This window comes from Hesperophylax consimilis, chromosome 1, assembly GCF_061612785.1.
Source record: "Hesperophylax consimilis isolate HC1 chromosome 1, BYU_Hcon_1.0, whole genome shotgun sequence".
Lineage (NCBI taxonomy): Eukaryota > Metazoa > Arthropoda > Insecta > Trichoptera > Limnephilidae > Hesperophylax > Hesperophylax consimilis.
Genome location: NC_142836.1, coordinates 35493061 through 35514234, shown reverse-complemented (window position 1 = coordinate 35514234; position 21174 = coordinate 35493061). Strand labels below are relative to the sequence as shown.

General features: G+C 32.0%; 1 protein-coding gene across 1 annotated transcript; it reads right to left on the bottom strand.

The window, feature by feature from the left end:
- Positions 1–12542: 12542 nt before the first annotated feature.
- On the bottom strand, positions 12543–20909 carry Cpr49Ah (cuticular protein 49Ah). Its single transcript, XM_089638422.1, has 4 exons — positions 20742–20909; positions 17068–17336; positions 14036–14291; positions 12543–13297 (listed from the first exon to the last, which is right to left on the bottom strand). Exons 1-4 carry the CDS (start codon positions 20751–20753, stop codon positions 13196–13198), a joined length of 639 nt encoding a protein of 212 aa, XP_089494548.1. The 5' UTR covers positions 20754–20909; the 3' UTR covers positions 12543–13195.
- Between the last annotated feature and the right edge of the window lie 265 nt (positions 20910–21174).

Here is a 21174-nt window from a genome sequence, read left to right as displayed (position 1 = left end):
TAACTACTGAATGCACAATTACTGTTGCATTTGCTCTTATCTAAGAGTATTTATACCTCCAGCTAACCCTTTGATCCCCCGTGCAATCTGAACCCGAGTACCCCCCCTCCCCCCACCAACCTTTAGCTGGCATTAGACGTTAGAAGCCTGCACTTGTACCTGGAACTTAATCACGTTACTGCGATCGCAGAATTGTGCACAATAGTGTGAAATGCATCGCAGTAAAAGAACGGGTTAAAAATAACGTTCACATGAAATTTAGACAAAAATCGTTTGCAGAATTTTTTTACGAGAATCCTCATTTTTGTAATAAATTATGATGCTGAAGGAAGTGAGCAAGAGGTAGGAAAAAATCAAGACGAAGTTTGGGCATTTCAGATCTGGTTACTAAGCATAAATAATGTATGGTTCCATGATAACTCAACACAGTGACAATTCAACACACCTTTAAAAAGTGATATAAAGTCATTAGAAACGATGAAAAAAAAAATTTAAACCTAACCTAACCTAACTTACTTAACCCAGTTAATAAAGTTTTTGTTTCATCACTTTCCACGAATTTATATAACTTTTTAAAGATGTGACGAATTATCATTTTGATAATTTATCCGGTCACCGGCACTTATAAACCTAAAAAAATCACTTTAAAAAACTAATAATTAAAATAACATTAAATAAATCATTTTTTCGCCCTTCAGAACTCATACTTAAAGAATTCAAAGCCAGAAAATTAAGTACTCTTGTTCCATACCACTTTACAAAAAGATATTTTGAATTCAGAAACACTAATCTCAGAAAACAATACATGTTACCGAAAAGATTAGTTAAAAAAATTTGCGCTAAAAGAACTACCTAGGAACATTTTTTTTTATGAATTACCAGAAATGATACGATTTTTCAATAATGACTTAAGAGAATTTAAAATACAGTTGAAAAAGTATGCCAAAAACAATGGTGAAAATTTTTATATATGTATTATACAAAATTAATATATTTACATGTATATATGTATATGTACATGTAATGTGAAGTACGCATAATTAAAAGGATACTTCATGCTTAAAGTTGTCGAAGTACACGTGAAAAATATCCACATTTCTTGCGATGCAGTTAAAACTTACTAAGTCTTCCCAGAGGCATCAGCATTGGTAAGGTAGATCTGCACCTGGGAAATATCAGAAGCCTGTGTTGGCGGCCTCGCGTGAAATTATCCGGGACATAGAATCCTATTTTAGCCAGAGTGTCTAGTATTGATAATAAACCGTTCAGAAGCTTATAAGCCATCAGCAGAAGCTTATATATTATATATATTCAGGTATATTTAAATATATATATATACACCGTTTATAATTATAAATGGCTTCTGATATTATCTATGTTAATTCACATTTTTTTTTATAAACTTTTAATCACTTTTGCAATGTTATGGTTTTATGTACATACATATATTGTGTACATATTTTGTTTAATAAATATTTCTCAAAAAAAAACCTTCTGCTTCATCAGAAACATTGATGTAAGGATTTGTTTGATAGCAGCGCTGGAGCCCTGGATGGTTGTTTGGAAGTTATATCCACAAATATATTTTATGGATATGAATGTACGTTTACGAAACTCTTTTAAGTGAATTAATTGTTTTAGATTTTAGGCATAAAATAGTGTTAGATATTATTGGGCTGATTTTTAAAGCGCCATGTAAAATTATTGGGTCCTATCCGGACTAAGTAAAAATTGTTATCGGACAACTCGGAACATTGGCAATTCAACACACTTTTGAAAAGAGATTAAAAAAAAACTAGGTTAAATAGGTTCGTTTTATTTTCATCTCTTTCCTGACTTTTAAAAAGTGTGTTAAATGGCCACTGTCCTGAGTTGTCATGAAACTCATGAAATGATATTATTATTTGTGAACTCACGAAAGTTAGAACTCATGAACTAATATGTCATTTATCAGGCCTGCACTTGTGAACTCACGAAAGATAGAACTCATGAAATAATATGTCATTTATCAGGCTTGCATTTGTGAACTCACGAAAGATAGAACTAATGAAATGATGTGTCATTTATCAGGCCTGCATTTGTGAACTCACGAAAAATAGAACTCATGAAATGATATGTCATTTATCAGGCCTGCATTTGTGAACTCATGAAATGGTATGTCATTTATCAGGCCTGCACTTGTGAGCTCACGAAAGCTAGAACTCACTAAAAAAAGACCTCAACATTCTTAACCGTCACACAATATGTGAATAAGTTCACGTATAATATGTTAATACGGGTGGGAAATACCAACCAAACTAGATTTATGCAATCTTTCCGCAATTAATTATTTTTTTCATGGCCAAGGTAGAAACCCGAATTAGTAATTCTAATAATTTACGATTATGATGTTAGCTTAGAAATGTGTAATTATTTATTTAATTAATAATTCATTAATCAACGATCATCATTATCCTGTCAACATTAAAATATAACTTCAAATCATATGTATAAAATACAACTTAATACAACAGTTAATTATAGGTACAGATAAGAGTAAGTCAAAGGTACATACAGAGAGTATTGCAGACAGATCTGAAATATTTGTTAAACTATTAATTTCATACCCCACCATTTGCGTCAACTTTAATTCAATGATTCGGAAATAATATGTACACAAATTGCACAGACAGTTCACAGATAGGTCGCGGTAACCTTAACACAACTCACCTGTCATCTGCATTGTTTTCGATTGCATTACATCGCTCACGACAACACAATCTCATGTAAAACTTCCCATCCAAATCAACTGCATACCGATCTGGACCAGCATTACAAACGACACCGTGATCAAACAAAATCAAACCCACTAACTAAATAACCAGATCAATACCAACAAGACTGAAATTGATCGTATAAATAGATCCATCTTTTGATATGGTCTCTTTAAATGGATAAAAGGGCGCCACAACAAAATATATAACCAACTCTTAAAAGCGTACACACTAATCTTATTAAAATGTATTTTTTTTGCTAGGTGTCTGTTGCATGAAGATTGCAAATGCGGATTGTAAAGGGTTTGAAAGGTTTAATAATTGTACTTCTATTCTCAGGAACGAACAAAGGTCAAAGGATCTCTATTGAAAGGTGATGCACTTCAGAACGACATTTAATATATTGCATGGCTGAGACAACTTGTATCATCATATCTCTGTTGACAGGTCATTGGTTTGAAAATCAAATGTAAGTAGTTATGCATGCCAATTATCGGTTTGTCGTCATCAATTATACTAACCACAAAGTTATTCACGTCCACGAGTCTAGTACCAAAGTAACACAGAGTTAAAATGTTTAGTCCAAGATATGGCATTAGACAAACAATTTACAATGCAACGTAACCTAACGTTATGATTATATTTTGTTTCCTTATACAATCCATAAGGTCAATCAATTAGTAATCACATTCCTTATCTTGAATCTAGATTGTTGAAAACATTTTTATAGAATTTCGTAAATTAGGCAGTTCTGAATGATTTCATTACTTTCTTGTCCTCATTAATAGAGCCTATATAATTTTATACACCTTAAAACATAAAAAAATACGTTGATCCATTTGCTGAAATGATTTTACTTTTTTATTAAATTACGGGTCTCGGGGTTACGAGGATGCCATAAAATATTATACTCGTAAAACAACTCAGCGTCGAAAAAGGCGGCAAATATAAAGGATGACCCTTTTAATAAGAGGCGACTGTAATAAGTTAACATATAAAACCTCTCAAGAGAGAATTAATGCAACTAAGTAATTTCTGCAATCGAAACATAATAAATGTTATTGGACACCTAATACTACTCCTAGTATTATTTTAACCGTTATGACATTTGTCACACAAAATTTTCCATCTGATTATATATTTTGCTATTACATTGCTGTATCAATAGTTTGAGTATGGAAATTAAAGGAAAAAAACTATTTCTACCTAATCTCCCTTGGATTAATCAATAAAAATCTTATTGTTAAATGTATTTACAAATATTTGTATAAAGATCTAGATACATAATAGATAATTGTCTGTTTCATTATCATTACCTTTGTTTCTGCATACCATATTTTTGTATGTTTCATTTTTATTTTTGATTCTTTGTACTTAAGGCGATGCACTACATCGTGTAATATTTTAAATTGAGCCGCTATCAATAACAACCCTTACGCAGATGACGATAAGGTTTAAATTCCCGCTTAACACTATCCGCCTGTTTTGATTTATGCAAGAAAAAAACATGGCCAAAAAGTGCCTCTTATTTTATTTTGTGGATGTTCAAGCATAAATATTAAATTTTTTTTAGATCATTTTATAAATAACTTACTTTTCCACATTATACAATAAAATCATAACCGAAAATGGGTTCGTAAGTAGGAGATTTTGAACTTTAAAGCAGTATTCATAGGCCTAAACATTATTTTTTTCTGGGCTTATAAAAAGACTTATCTAAAAAATACTGGATAATTTCAAAGTCCAAGATGTATTCTACTCACAGTATTTAATTAAAGCATCTGAAACATTTCTAGGCGACCAGATTTTCAAACCAAAAAACATGATTTTGCATTACTACGTATGGCATCGCCATAATGCCATTTTCATTATTTTGGTTTAATTTAGTGTTGTTATACATATAATTATATCGGCGCCAGATCGACATTTAAATAAAATAAAACCTTTAAGATTTGGCTCAAAACATGCATAATTTAAAACTACAACTGCTTTTGATTAATAACAACTATGTAAATCACTCTTGAAGTAATTTAATTACAAAACAACTCAATTTTTTTTTAATAATTGAATTACCTTGAGCACTATCCAAAGAAAACTATCGTATTCAGAAATAATCATAGTGTTTTCAAATTAATCGTATAGAAAAATATTTGGATTCAAATCCGAGGTCATCATTAATTTCTTGCATGTCTGGTATTTAATGCGTTTTTTAATCAATGAATGTAGATGTATCCTCGTGTATACGTCTACCTTTACATGTCAAATAATAATTATAATGTGGGAACAGAATACGGAGAAGATGATCAGACATTGCGCCATGGATGTGCCATTAGGGGCATCTGTCATGGGACGGTCATCGAACCTTTCTTATAGACAAGTATTTGCAAAAGTCATCTAATATAATGTTTGCAATTTAGTATTTCTGATTATTTATTGCCTGAGAGAATCCTGTCGATTTTAAATGCTCACAATCATTACAAAACATTGCAGTAAGTAGCAACTGTAATCGGTGTGAATGCATCTTTCATATTGCAAATGGATTTTATGAACTAAATGAATACTTGCAGCAAAAATAGGTACTGTAGTATCTAGTTGGTATTTTGTATGTAATAATATCTATTCGTTTCTGGTTTTTGTCAGCGTTGACTGCAAGTGCAGGTCCCAGAGGTTTCATAGTTAAAACATGCAATATAAAGCGCTAGGAAACTAATTTTAATTATGCTCGTGCTCAGTAACATAACTTTATGATTTTCTCATTGTTTTATAATAATTAAGCTGTATCTACCTACCTACAGACCAGTGGCATAGAAAAATTTTCCAGGGTCCCCAGAGAACCGGACCACCTCCGGACAATGATTGAGAAGAAAAATAATTAATATTTATTCAATGTCTTTTTCATATTTTTTTACTGTATATTATTAAATAAAATTGGTCTGAGAGAATGTCATTGATTTTGTTTTCATAAAACTAGAGTAAGGTGTTAAATAAAAATCACTCACTCTCGTAATAGTCACATAATTGAGTCAAGTTTGGGTTGTTACTGATATGGCTATTGTGAGGAAAAATCACACATATCTAAACAATATTTACATACGTAAAATGTACTTAGTAGCTTATAGTTTATTCCAGTATAAAGTGAACTATCACAAAACATCAAAACGTAAAGAAGACTCCTAAAATAAAAATAAAAATATTAGCAGCACAAAATTAAAATGCATATTATTAAAACAGGGGCCGTCAAAGCCACGATATAAGAGAAACATTAGTTTATCAAATGATCGAAAAGTTTTTCTCATATCTATTGGAACGTTTTCAATGATGTACTCAATTGAAAATGTACTCAATAAAGAATGGCTTTTATGTCGGAATTTGCAGTTTTTCAATTGAATTGGAGTTCCATAAAATTATTTTTTCTTTTTTGTTTAGTTTTGCTTTTCAATTGGGAACAGATCTAGAAATTTAAAAGTTGCTGTTTTTGGCGTACAGAAGATAAGCATATATATTATAAATACTCAAGCAGGTATATCTTACGGGAACAGAAATATTACATTTCTAGCTGCTTAATAATATAATTCTCTACCAAATCAAACAAATATATTTAAATCTAAAGAAACGACAGAGTTGACTGAGAGGACAGAGATATTATAAACTTCATATATATATATATATATATATTTTTTTTTTTTTTTTTTTTTTTTTAATTTAATTAAAATCAAATTTAATAATATAATTATTAAGTTCTGCAAGTATTTTTTGGTTTTTGTTATTGTTGCAGCTGTTTCGGCTTTCAAGGCCATTTTCAAACTGTGGTTTAGCCACGTTCAGACGACTTATTAATATGATTCTATTTTACCCCCTCCCAAATTTAAAATGATTTATTACCGGTTAAACCAATTTACTGATAATAATAATTGTGACAATAGATTTCATATTCTGTGGGGGTATTTTGAAGTCTGTTTTCCCCATATTAATGTTTTCTTAATTGTTCAATAGGGTGTATCGATTTTGAACTTTTTTTTTTTAAATTCCAAGTTGAAAAATAGTTGCTACTAGGTACCACAACTTACTACAAAAATTTTTGGATTTTTTAAAAAATGTTTAGGTCTCCCGCACAAGGCCTAAAGTTTTAATATTTTTCAAAAAATATCAAATTTTTATAGAATTTAAAAAAATAAATTCGTAACTTTTGTGTTTATTCCAAGTTAAAAAAACAGTTATATAAGGGCATAAAAGTAAGTAGAAACGATTTTTTTTATAAAAAATGTATTTTAGGTCTCCCGCACAAGCCCTAAAGTTTGTTAATTTTGATGAAATTTTGTGTACATATATGAACCATGTTTTTTTAAAGTTTAAACCACCGGAATTAATTGTACTTTTCTTACAGAAGGCATAAAATGAGACAATATATATATACATAATTCATATGTACATATAGTAAAAATATATACCTACCACATATATACTATATGTTTTATATCTGAAAAAAGATAGTTGGACGGTGTAAATTGTATGAGAAAGGTGTTGAAAGAAACTAATGTTATTTCCTATTTACTGTTGTTTATTACAAAAGTATAAAAGGTTATAACATGTCATTAAATGTAGTATAATAACTAAGTATAAAATGTTGCTGATTACTTTCCATACGACATGAGTGGCAGTTTTCTTGTTCTACTGCAAATATACTGACTTGTTTAAGTATTCGTCCTTTCATCTTGGCTTCAAAACCTTAAATCAAAGTTATGTATAGTATTTACATAGGCCTAGTGAAAATTTTATAAATGTTATTACAGTTCCTAAATGAAATTTCAATTTAATATGGAAGACAGTATGATAAAGACGTTATTTAGAAACATTATAACTACAAAATAGTCGAAAAAAACTTACTTAAATTCTAATCCTTTGCAGAGGTTTTGTACTGGCTCTTGGTCTCAAACGTAGGTAGCTCTTTACGGTCTTCCAGTCTGGCACGTATAAAAACTCCAAAATACCCCCACAGAATATGAAATCTATTGTCACAATTATTTTTATCAGTAAATTGGTTTAACAGGTAATAAATCATTTTAAATTTGGGAGGGGGTAAAATAGAATCATATTAATAAGTCGTCTAAACGTGGCTTAACCACAGTTTGAAAATGGCCTTGAAAGCCGAAACAGCTGTAACAATAACAAAAACCAAAGAATACTTGCAAAACTTAATAATTATATTATTAAATTTGATTTTAATTAAATTTAAAAAAAAGTTTAATTGGATTCTACGAATTAAACACAAAAACAATAAATAACTTCAAATATCATGAAACAATGTAAAGTCAACAAAAGACCAAATATAAAAATAAAACTACAAGTCACCTCAAAACACGAAACGCCATTCTGACTGTGAAAACTGTGATATTTACAAAATTGACCATATAAACTATTAAACAAAAGAATTCGTGAAAATTGAAAAAATATATTTTTTTGGAATTCCTTGAAATGTCTCAGATTTAAAAAAAATATTTTCCTGTTACAGAAATTGAACGGATTTGATCCACGGTAATATTTTTTGGTTTAAAGTTACGTATTTACTAGAGGAAGATCTCAAGACATTTATTGTTGTTTTCTTGTAGCGCGAGCCGCGGTTTACCGATCCCTGCTGTAAATGAATGCTGATCACTGATCACGAAATAAACATTCATTGCTTGTATTATTTCTTTATTTTGGAGGAAATAATTTGTTTTTAATAACTAATTGCTTTTTATTAGTTGCCACTTACTATGCGTTTTGCTACTTCATTCACTAACCGTTTATTATTTTTTTGGAATATTTAATTAGGTATGTACAATAAACAAAGGATATTTTAAAGAAATGGTATGTACCTGCCTACATGAATATGTGATTCCGTGACAACGCAAAAGAATATCAACTTTAGGAAACGTAAGAACTATGGCACTTAGTGGCATTAGGTATATAGATACAGAGTAGTATGTTAAGTGTGTTGTGTTAAAGGGGTGGTAGGAAAGAAAAGAAAGAGAAGTGGATGTTTGGAATGTACTTAGACTTAATTAATTATAAATCATACAAAAAATATTGTGTTATGAAATAATAATGGTCACAAATAAACAAAAGGTTTAGAAACGTGTGAGGTTGCGTGCCTAAATGCGCGTTAAAATTATTTTCACATTTCGGATAATAAAATAAAAAATTGTTAAAATTTATTTATTTATACTGGGTTCTTACATATGTGAGATAACGTGGGAGTTTTCACTTGCAATCTTAAGGCGATGCCCTACGTAGTAATGCAAAATCATGTGTTTTTGGTTTGTCAACTTAGCCTTTAAAATAATTGAGTATTTTTTAGATAAGTCTTTTTATAAGCCCAGAAAAAAATAATTTATAAGGCCCATGAAAACTGCTTTAAAGTTAAAAATCTCCTACTTACGAACCCATTTTATTGTATAATATGGAAAGTTAAGTTATTTATAAAATGATCGAAAAAAATTAAATATTAATGCCTGAACATCCACAAAATAAAATAAAAGACACTTTTTGGCCATGTTTTTTTCTTGAATAAATCAAAATAGGCGGATGGTGTTAAGCGGGAATTTAAACCTTATCGCCATCTACGTAAGGGTTGTTATTGATGGAGATCAATTTAAAATATTACACAACTTAGGGGGTATTTCACTATGTCGGGCTAAATATCTGACTAGCTATCCGTTGGCTGGATTAAAAGATCAGAATAACTTCGTTATTCAACGGCGACCGTTTCACCGTTGTTTCGAGCTTCCGGATAGATAACACTCGAAATAGTCTGGCAACATCGCAAAATGTTTGCAGTTACTCCATCTACTGCCACGGCTGTCATGCGTCACAGTCCGCACACCGCGAAGTGTGCATTTTTTTGGTTATGTTATGTTGATTATCAGGTCATTTTAGATAGATTCGTGTCGAATTAATACATTGTTTCTTATTTTGAACACAATCAAATAATTCAGGATGGATCATACAAGCATTCAAATTCATTCAACAAAATTCGACTCACTTCTCAGCTATCAAACTCGGAATGTTTTGACGCCATCTTTGATTCGAGGAATAGCGCCTAACGTGAAGTTCGAGCACTGATTAGTCAAATCGAACTTTAACCCGAGCGTTAGCGTTATTCAGATATAGTGAAAACGAAAAAATGACTAATCCGCGGATTAGTGCTTGGTCAGAACATAATCAGAGATAGTGAAATACCCCCTTATACCCTTAAGTGATTTGTACTTAATGTCATTAATGTGTACCTACATCAAATATGAATTTCGAGTTAGGAATGATTTCTAGATCTCTTAAGGAAGCCAATTTTTTAAAGAATATTATTAAAAACGTGGAAAAAAATCTTTATAATTCTATAATGAGTCAGTAAGTTAAAAATGTAACATTTTTCAAAATTTAAGGATTTAAGACTGATAATATTTACAGTACGTACTCCAGTTATTGAAATTTCGAGGTTATTTTTAAGCAGTTGATAATCGGAAAAAAACTCATTTTTACTAAAAAATTTGTGACCATCGGAGAAAAAGAATAATGATAATAATACCAAGTTCTCCGGTTATCAGGTAATAATATGACTAAATTAAATATTCAATTCCTTCTAATACATGAAAACATATTTTTTTGGTAATTATTAATTACCTAGCGACCGGCGACCAAGCTATTAAAAAAGGTAGAAATCTTGGAGGTTTGGAATATTTAAAGTTTATCAGGAAGGATTCAAAACATTTTACATCCTAAGCTGAAAAAATCGGGACTTAGTTTTCATAAATTTCTCATAGATGTCGAGTAGCAGATGATTTCTATTATTGTATAAATTTGCTTCCGAATATTCTAAGTAGATGTCGCTAGCATTCATTTTATTTTTATTTTTTATAAATAATAATTCGTGGATATTATAACTGTGTTTAAATATATCCTTCATAAACTAAAGGCAGGTTTTTAGCGTTTACTTACTAGGTATTTTTTACATTAAATGAAAAACACTTATTTCTGAACTTAATGTCGAAATTCAATGCTTTTCCTTGAAATTGATATAACATACTTATAATATTTTCTTCTTCTTCTGGTCCCCTCTCTCATAGAAGGTTGGATATCAATGGGAACGGTTACCCTGCGGGTTGCACCAGCAACATGTAATAAATCAGCGGAACTGCAGTCGTACCAGTCTAGTTAGTATAAAACCATGAATTGCATTGCCTTCCATTACCACTTCTTACAACAATCTTTATTTGCATTATGAGTTTGATAATTTGGAATACGTTTGTAGTCATCTTATGTTATGTTTATTAATATTGTGGTCACAACATAAGAACCAACCAACTAACCACTACGCCGTTTTTCCGCAGGGGTAGGCAGAGAGGACGAACCGCCAAACAACTCGGTCTTGGCACACACTTCTTGCCTCATTCACATTCATATATGATCTTCTATTATTCTGACTCTTGACATGGCCAAACTCAAGTATCTGATTCACTTGATCGTGCCATGTCTTCCTCGTGCATCCCCGACTTCTGTTACCATTTACATTTGCGTAATATATTCTCCTTACACTCTTTTCTTCGCTGTTTCACTCTAAATGTCCAAACTATCTAAGGATCTCTTTGTTTATCTTCACAACATAAGTATCTACTTATAGATTTATAAGATTATATTACAAACTTATAACAATTACAAATTTAAAATGTTAGAAGAAATAAGTGACACATTATTTTATGTAAGAATTACCATAAATACTGGAATATTTTCACTTCTTCAATAATTTCAAATTCACGTTGTGGCGTCATTTTAATTTAAATCCAGACGAAGAAACCACTGGTGTTGTAACGTGTCGATCCTTTTTGATAAAATAGTGGTGTATATAAAGTTATTTATTTTTTTTAAACTGTAATGTTCAGTTTTATTGGAACTAGTTTTTTTTAATCACTTTTATTTTATTTATTAATCTTAAGTTAGCTCACATCTTCGTGTGTGCTAATAGTTTTATAAACATATAAACATGTACATTGTTTGGCAAACATAATCTTTCTTTAAATATTTCACTAAAGTCACAAAAAAAGAAACATTAATAATTGAGATAGACATACTTTCTTAATTCATTTTTGAACTTATTAATATTTTCTATCACAGCAATTTCCTTCGGGATTTTGTTATAGAGTTGAACGGCCTGGTACATCAGAGATTTTGGGTGCTTGTTTTTTTTCTTGTTTTTTTTTTTTAAGGAATGTAATATACCTATCACTAAATAAGAAGATATTACTAACAAATCTAAAACGAAACATGGGAAATAGAACAAGACACAGAAAAATAAACAGGTAACAGTTTGAACTGGGAATCGAATACAGGATCTCAGTCTTACGGGACAATCCCTCTAACGATGGTCAAGTGGTTAGAGACGTTGTCCCGATAAGACAGAGATCCTGGGTTCGATTTCCACTTGAGACCGTTACCTTTTTATTTTTCTGCTTCTTGCATGCTTCTTTTAAATTTATTAGTATTATCTATTTCTTCAATACAACATTTGACTTTGTTCCAAAACCAGATTTTTCATTATTTATTAATTTTATATTACTACTCATTATCCTTCATGTATTATTACTTTGAAAATAATGTAATAACAATCTTATCCGTAGGTCCTTAAGCTTATTCCATTAAGAATTAAGAAAAAAGTTTTAATAATTTTTGTTTTAATCATATTTTATTTTTCAGGTTTATAAGTAGGTACACATGATATGTCAAAAATACAATAAAAAAGGAGATAATATATTATTAGGTAAGCACGTTTGAAAATAAATATTAAACAAACCGCAAGAAGAAATATTGTAATACACGTATATAGTTAAGGAATATTTATTAAATAATTAATTTTTATTTAATATTGAGGTAAAAGAAAATAGAACTGAATAAAATACCAAGATAATGGTGTCACAGTATAGAGAAAAAAAATAAAAATTAGATTACAGTTATACTTATATTACTTAGATAAGGAGAAATATAAGTGTAAATTGGAGAAGTGCAATAATAATATGTGCAGTCTTGTGGCAGTGCTAAGTATTTATAATAATAATATAATAAGAAAGTATATTTTTTTAACATTATCACGTCAATTAATATAATTGACACAACACATATAATAAGTTGTACATTTAATATAATATTTTGATAGAAGAAAAAAAAGGATTCAGGTCTTAAATAATGAAATAGTATCACTTGTAGAAATACGGTTTAAAAGACAGAAATTGATAAATAAATAAATGTTAGCAGTCTACATAGAAAGATTCAACAATATTTAGAATCGTGATTTGTTGAGAAGATGAGTTCGATACTGTCGATACTAGAAGTTAAAGAAGAAATTGTAAGATAAAATGTAGGACAGAGTTTGAGGGACAGACTACGGAAAGTTATAATAACATTAAGATAAGGTAAATCTATTGCTGGTAGTACTGTCCAGCGAAGTCCAGAGCAGCCCTGTCAGCTTGCTTCTTGGCGTATTCCTCGGGGTGTTCCTTCTGTTCTTGGGCGCGTTTCTCCTGTAAAATAAAAGGAAAATATTATAATGTAATCCACATTAAAAACTTGCAATATCTACATTAAAATTGTATTTATAAATACAGTAAGCAAGGATAAGTCCAAGTTGATGTATATATTTTTTGCTGTGCGCAAATCTAACCAGAAACCTTCCGAATCAACGTCGATTGCAATAGCAACAACGGCGGTATTAGCGAGTTTCTCAACGTGGCTGAGTTGACATCGCGTTTGGGTCCCACCCAGGCGTCGTGAGTTCAATTCCTCGGATGGCTGTGCTGTGCAACATTTTGCTGTGTGGTAATAAATCATAGGTATGTTGAGTGAATGAGCGAAGAAAGGAGTGTAAGGGAAATATATGACGCAAATGTAAATGGTAGCAGAAGTCGGAGGCACCCGAGGAAGCCATGGCACGATCAAAAGAATAATATACTGGAGTCGGGCCATGTCAAGTGTTCAGAATAATAGAAGTGTATATATGAGACGATGTATGAGGCAAGGAGTGTAGTTATGTTAAGACCGAGTTGTTTGGCGGTCCGTATGTCTGCATGTCCCCTGTGGTGGCACGGCACGATAGTTAGTTAGTTAATAAAACATTATTTCCATGTGGATAATATGGAATAAATTGGAGTACGTAGTAAAAAGATGAGTAGTAGAAAGAAAGTAACTGACGGTTAGGATTAGGTTGTCGGTATGAGTCGTACGGTCGATTGAAACGCGGAAAATAAGAAAAGTATGTATACCGCGTTGGCCTTGATTCCAGCGTAGATCAGGTCGAGTCCCTTTTGGATTTCAGGGGACACTGGGGGAGGAGTAGGGATGTGGTCTCCGGTCGCCCTGAAGCCGAACTGGTCTGCGGTGTACTGCACCGCGATGGTCTCTCCCTCGGGGGAGATGTATGTGTAGGAGCCTTGCTGGACCAGCGAGGGAATCTCATTCTCAGCGTTGCTCTGCAGGTAGCCGGACTCTTCGGCGATGATGTTGTTGCCGGTCTCGTATCTGGAATTCATCACATTTGGCACTATTTTAATTAGGAAAAACTTCAATTTATGTAGATTTATGATGTTTGGAATATTGTTATGGGCTTGCATAATTTTGACACAAGAGATATTGAATCAGCCGAGACAATACTTGATACTTGATGCCTTTTTGGAAAACCAGCAATTTTTATACAATAACTATATAAAATATTGAATATGGTGATAAAAGTTACAGAGAAATGATACGGCTTTTACAATGAATATATCAGTTTCTGCAACCAACCCAAACAGAGGTTACATTACTGAGATTTTCATCTCCAGTAAGAGAAGGCTTATTTTTATTATTTGTGATGTATCCACTTTTAAAAAATACCGATAATAATTTTTGTACACTCATCAGTTGATACCAGTGAACGCATCGCGATTGAGATCGATCGTTTTATACAGAGTCAATAATAATTTAGGGTTAGACTTGATCTACATAAGGTCATTAAAAAAGAATTTCAACAATTCACCAAATTTTAAATTTTGTGGAGGTTCAATTCATGTTCTATTATAATATCTTTATTGGTCAGTTGCTTCACAAAACTGAAATAATAACAGAACTTAAATAGAACCTTCACAGAACGTAAACATCAAATTTGAAATTTGAGGAATCGTTTAAATTCTGTGAAACAACCTGTCCTTATTGTCTTCACAGCATCACAGCAGTCTTGTAACCATTGTTTATTTTCACTATTCCGATTCCTTAATAATCGTACTGTTAATACCTTTCCAATAATTTTGACGAGGAAAACTTCTTTTGAAAAAAAACGGAAAGTGAAAAAATATGTCGCTGATGAGAAATACGATTATTTTAAATGGTAGACTCTTTTAAAAAGAGGATGATGGTTTTTCGCGTAGGTACTTGTGGCTATACCCATCTCAAAAGTCCTGTTTGTAACAATTGAAATATCCATTAAATCTACATGTCTATGTCACGAATACTAAGCGAAATGGTCCAAACATACCTATAATTAACATAGACACGAGATATTTGCTTCAAGTAAATTTGCATAACTTATTTGCCAGAATTACAGTGTTAATACTTAGTATTACAATAAGGATTTGCAAACGTTTGTTATTTCAATGACATAATCATCAAAAGAGAAACTGAAACCGCATATGCCGTCATTTCATCTCTCACGTTGTAAATTTACATAGAGTGAGCGTGCAAAACAACAAGTATTTATTATCTAATGGAAAGTTTGTCATCACCAAATAAGAGGTCAGCTATATTTGAACCGAAATGTTTATTTAACATTTAACCTTTACTGAATTTCTTAATGCAGTTAATAAAATACCATTCGGTCTACTATTAACTCATATACGCTTGCACAGTTATGCAAGTCTTATTTTCCTTTCTCATGAAGAAGCCAGAAGGGTAATTGGATTTTGTTTGTGCGGCTATTTAAAATTGTAGACACGTTGGAATTCAAACTGAAAACACGTGGCACGAAACTACTAATGACAAGACTTCTGAACAACATCGTGAGAAGGTAATCAAACCTGTAATATTTAAGTCAATCAATAAAGTGTGTCAATTATTTTCTTACGATGATGAACGTGGGTAAAACATTTACAAATTGTGATGACTACAACATAATTTTCTGCTCATTTCATAACGACAAAACTACGATGGGATTTGCCAGTTATTGGGTTTCGTGTTTCTTACACGTGACAGTCTGCGCGATGGCACAAACCACAAAGATCTGGTCTCTCATCTGTGCAAACAGGTACCAGGATACCGGTAGATCAATTTAGCATTGTATTTGGGTTTGAAATACTTACGTAAATATTTGGACACGTCGAACTACCTATAATTCACTAGCGGGATTGATAATTGAGTTTAATTCCAGTACCATGATACCAGAAGACTCAGGTGGTCTTATATTTGTTTGACATGTTTGCTTGCATATTATAAGAAGACATCCAGTGAAAGCAAAATCAAAATTGATGGTGAAATTATTGAAAATGTTACCGATATAAAATACTTAGAAGTTACAATAGATTCCAAACTCAACTTTAACAAACATGCTGTATATACCCAAAAGAAAATTGGAAAAAAGATATATTTTTTGGGAAGAATTCGCCAAAAACTACCAAATAAACTGCAATCACCATTTATAACTCCATTATTGCTCCACATTTTAACTACTGCTCAACTAATTAAAAAATTCTCCAAAATAGGGCAGTGAGAACAATACTCAGACGAAATAGATATTCAAAAGAAAATTAAATGTTAAAAGAACTAAATTGGCTAACGGTGAAACAGGTGTTGACCTTGAACACGATGATATTTGTACACAAAATAGTAAACAACCTGCTACCCAAATATTTTTTATAATAAAATTGTATACAACAAGGACATACACAAACATAAAAAAGGACGTGCAATGAAATCAGGCTACCAAAAAAGGACAAGACAAATACTCAGAATAGTATATTACATGAAGGGATGAAATACTATAATGCGCTGCCGGAAAACCTAAAGTCTGCCCCAATTGGAAATTTCAAGATGTTGTGTAGGAGCCACATCAAGCAAGAAACATGTTGTATATTTGTATGTAACAAATTAATTAGTAATTTGCAAACTTAAATGTACAAATTACTAAAATAAAAAAATAAAAATTAAAAATATCTGTTTTTACTTTTTGCATGCTGAGTTCTTATAATATGTCGTTGGGCTACCTGTAATCCTGGTGGAAAGGGTTGGGTAATTGATTACAGTGTTTGATTGAGTTAATAGTACTTACGAGGTTTTGTAGCTTCCATCAGTCTCCTGTTCTTTGGCGAACCTGATGATGGGGATCCATGTTGTGGTCTCGCTGTTGTCCCTGGGCTTGAAGTCCTGTTGCTTGTAGGACAGCTGCTGGGGCTGGCTAAACTCAGCCACGTTGATGGGCTGCCTGTAGTCCTGGTCGCTGGGCTGAGACTGCTGGTCCAGGGTCTTCTGCGGTAGCTGCTGTTGACGCCTCTGCTGAGGGAGGGCCTGGCACGCCACCACCACAAAAACTGCTACAATCTAAAAAATAAGAAAAAAAGATGTTAACAAAAGCCTAATAATAGTTTTTTTCTTGTTACGTGTCTTCGGCAAAACCCAAGTTCGTCCAAAATTTTAATTTTCTCTTTTAAATTGTATTTCGCGGAAGCGTGACACCGATCCCGTATAAAACAATGTCGCTGCTTTGGATTACAATAAATTTCTGTGTGATATGATTTTTTCATTATGTTGTATAATTTATTAGGTACTATATGATGCATTTGGTTCGGTTTTTTTAACCTTCTTTCCAAATTTACTATTAATTGTTTTTGTATTATCTTATATTCGCTCTCCATTTTTTCTTTCTTCCAATAATCGTTTGTATTCAGTAGAAACATAACTGGTTGATGGAATACTCTACTAATATGTTATAAGTACATTATTTATATAACTGCGTGTGTTACCTAAATAAACTATTCTTCTGTAGCCGGTAATAAGATGCCAAAAGAAAGATCATAATATTGTGTTTGAAACAAAACACGCAAACTAAATATTTAATTTGAAAATGAAACTATCAAACAATTCCAACCGATCTAACCTTTAAATAATGTAACCTACCTCTAAAATAGGCTGGTGTTTATAATGCGTCAATGATTGCCCACATCAAAAATGTATAATGCCACATTATTATGGCATCAAGTATTTATGTATGCCGATGAGCCAACCTAGCGGAGAACATAAGTATTCCACAATATGTGTATTACGAATTAAAGATTGCCTAAGAAAGGTACTGCCGCTCTTCTCGTCTGCTCTCCCGGCCCCTTTCCATCGCCAACCACCGCCTGCAGTTCATCTCGAGATGAGAAGACTTGAGGTGAGGTAATTTACCCAGTTATGAAATAACATCTGAGAGATTTATCATTTATTGGTCACAAGGAAACTGTTTTTTTTTATCAGAATTTCGACACACGAGAGAATCATTCCACAAATCATAGAGTTTATTACATTCTAACCTCTTTTTATATTTTGCGGCAGTAAGAGTGTTTTGAAACAATTTATGGCTGAACGCTAAGGAACGTGGTTAATATTCACTGTATTTGTATTTGCACTTGAAATTGTAGCAAATTATGGGTATATCTGAACGTTTCCATTTCTCTGGTCCGTAAGGCAGTTAATAAATATGAGAAAAAAGTTGATAGTTCTTAGTCGAAGTATGATACAGTTAAATATGACCGAAGGAGATAAGGTCGGATTAGCTCAGTGGTAAAGCGAAGCCCACCAGGGCAGAGGTCATGGGTTCAATTTCTAGATGAGACCGAATCTTTTTCTGAATTTTCTGTTTTAAATTTTTCCTTTGAGAGTTGTTAATATGATCTTCCATGATTAAAAAAAGAAACTCGATAATGCCGATAAGGGTTTTTGAACAGAACTTAATAATTATAATGTAGATTTAAATAAGCACATCCTCATTTTAGGTGTGTTTTAAAATGGCCGGAATAAAACTATTATTCAGAAACTCGTTCATGAAATAAAATGTACAAAATTGGTGTAATTTTATTTGTAAGACCGCTGTATAAATTATAAGCGTGGGGTTTCATTAAGGGCCAACATGATGTGATTGAGAAATGCTAATTAAAAATAAAAGGAGTTTATGTCTTCATCACATTCAATGCTGTATCCTCTACCGTTATTGCAGGTTAAGACACACCCACTCTGCAATCTTTATCGGTGCCTAATCTCCAGGTCGAAGAAATTGAAAGTTGCTCTGGGCGGGTTTGAGAAGAAGAGACAGAGAGAGAGAGAGAGAGGGCTGGAAGGGCGCTACGGTTTAACCCAACACATGCCCCGTGGACCACTTAAAACCATCTCTGCTACATTCATATGCAAATCATAATGTTACACCAATAGATCACCAAAAGGATAAGAAGAGAATAACAATGCAACCGCTGATTTTTGTCTGATAATTTATAGGTATGGTGCAATTCTTTGAAAGATCACCTCAAGGGCGACTATTATTGATATTTTGCAAGGTTAGGATACCGTTTGAAATGAATTCCTCAAAAATGTCTCGAGAGAGAACATTGTTATTTCATATTCAAGGTTTTGTATAAATTCCACCTTTCTGCATTTAAATCAACCTACAATTCAAGATGATTCAACAATCGTATTGAATTCAAATAGATTCACACTAGAAGTCATACGGTGTGGACGATCGCAATGCAAAATGAAAGTGAAAAATACTTATCATTGGTCATTTTCCCAGCAAAATTAATATCACGTTGCCTAGGATGTATGTGAAAACCAGACACAAAAGTACATATTTATGCTTTCGATACGGTTGCTAATAATTATATCAATGAATGGAAATAACTTATATTATAATGCTGTGAATGCAATTTGCAAATAAAGGAGAAGCTTGCAGACGCTTGAACCGGTTTGCTTGCACGATGTTTATTGATGACCTTTTACACTTATACGTGAAGCAGATTAAAGCAGGTTTAAGTGTATCAAGACGTCTGGCATACTGCCTTCAATTGGATTATTTCGTAACATTGCAATAATACATTAACTTGTAGTTTAACTCCAGAATGATTTGCACTAATACAAAATCCATGTTTGTATTATTCAATAGTCAAACGAGATATTATCATTTGAAAACCGTTATCAAAAGTAATTTTTTGATAATGTCATCGATGGTAGAGTTTTTTAAAACTTTGACATAATAATTAATTTGAAAAAGCTTTAGTAAGGCAGGGAGGTTAATCTCGAAATAATAATAATTAAATATGTAATATACACTGATATGAGTAGGTAAGTTTGGGCGATTATTTGTGTGATGAATGTATTATTATAATTAATCACCGTAGTTCATATTATTATTTGTCTGACAGTTGCTGCATTAGAATGCGCCAATCGTGACATCGTTTTGCAAAATGCTTTCATCAGAACAAACGTGAAAGTCTAAGATGATGCACTCACTGTAATGTCTACTAGTTTATGCTAATTTTTTCAGAGGATGATGTTACATGATCTACAATTATTATAAACCACCTGCGCAATACATATTTCGAAAGCGAAATAATTTAACCACGAAATTGAATGAATTAATTTTTTTTTAAAGAAGCGAATTTTTAAATAAGTTTGTAAGATGTGTCGGTTATAAGATAAAAATAAAGGAAGGATGGAGAATATAAAGAATGAAAATAAATTTTCATAAAAAAAAATTGAATTAACATTTTTTTTATTAAGATGTGAATATGTTGCTGCCGCTGAGAAGTCCATTGTAATTTATTTACATATATTTTTTAATAAATTTGTAAGTTGTGTCGGTTATAAGATACAGGATGCAACAGGGTTATGAGTGTTATGCTTTTTAAAATATAAAATATGAAAATAAGTTTTAATAAAAAAAGATATTTTTACAAAAAAAAATATCAATAGACTTACCAAGAATCTCATTCTGCTTTGGTTTTCCTTCAAGTAATGTCACTAAACTGTATTTGGATCTTAGTCCAAAATGCTCACCTATTGCCCGCGTCGATAACGAATATGTAATGCTTTCTTCAAGCCCAGCATCTATGTATATATACCTCACCCCCGCCTGGACCGCTTATCCGTAAGCTCCGCGCTGTTTACCTGCAAATTAAGCGTTCACTTTCTTTCTGCCGCGGCGCTTGCGACCTTCTGAATTGCCGGCCGCGCAGGAAAACGGACTCCGTTCCCATCTTACGGCGCGGAATCGAAAAGGAGTAAGCGACGATGTTATCCAATCGCTCGGTTTAGAAACGCTTTACGTACATAAAAAATTATCATTCATCAATGATAATATATTTATTTATAACTTATTTGATTGAATATAATTGTTAAGCTGGTCATCTCG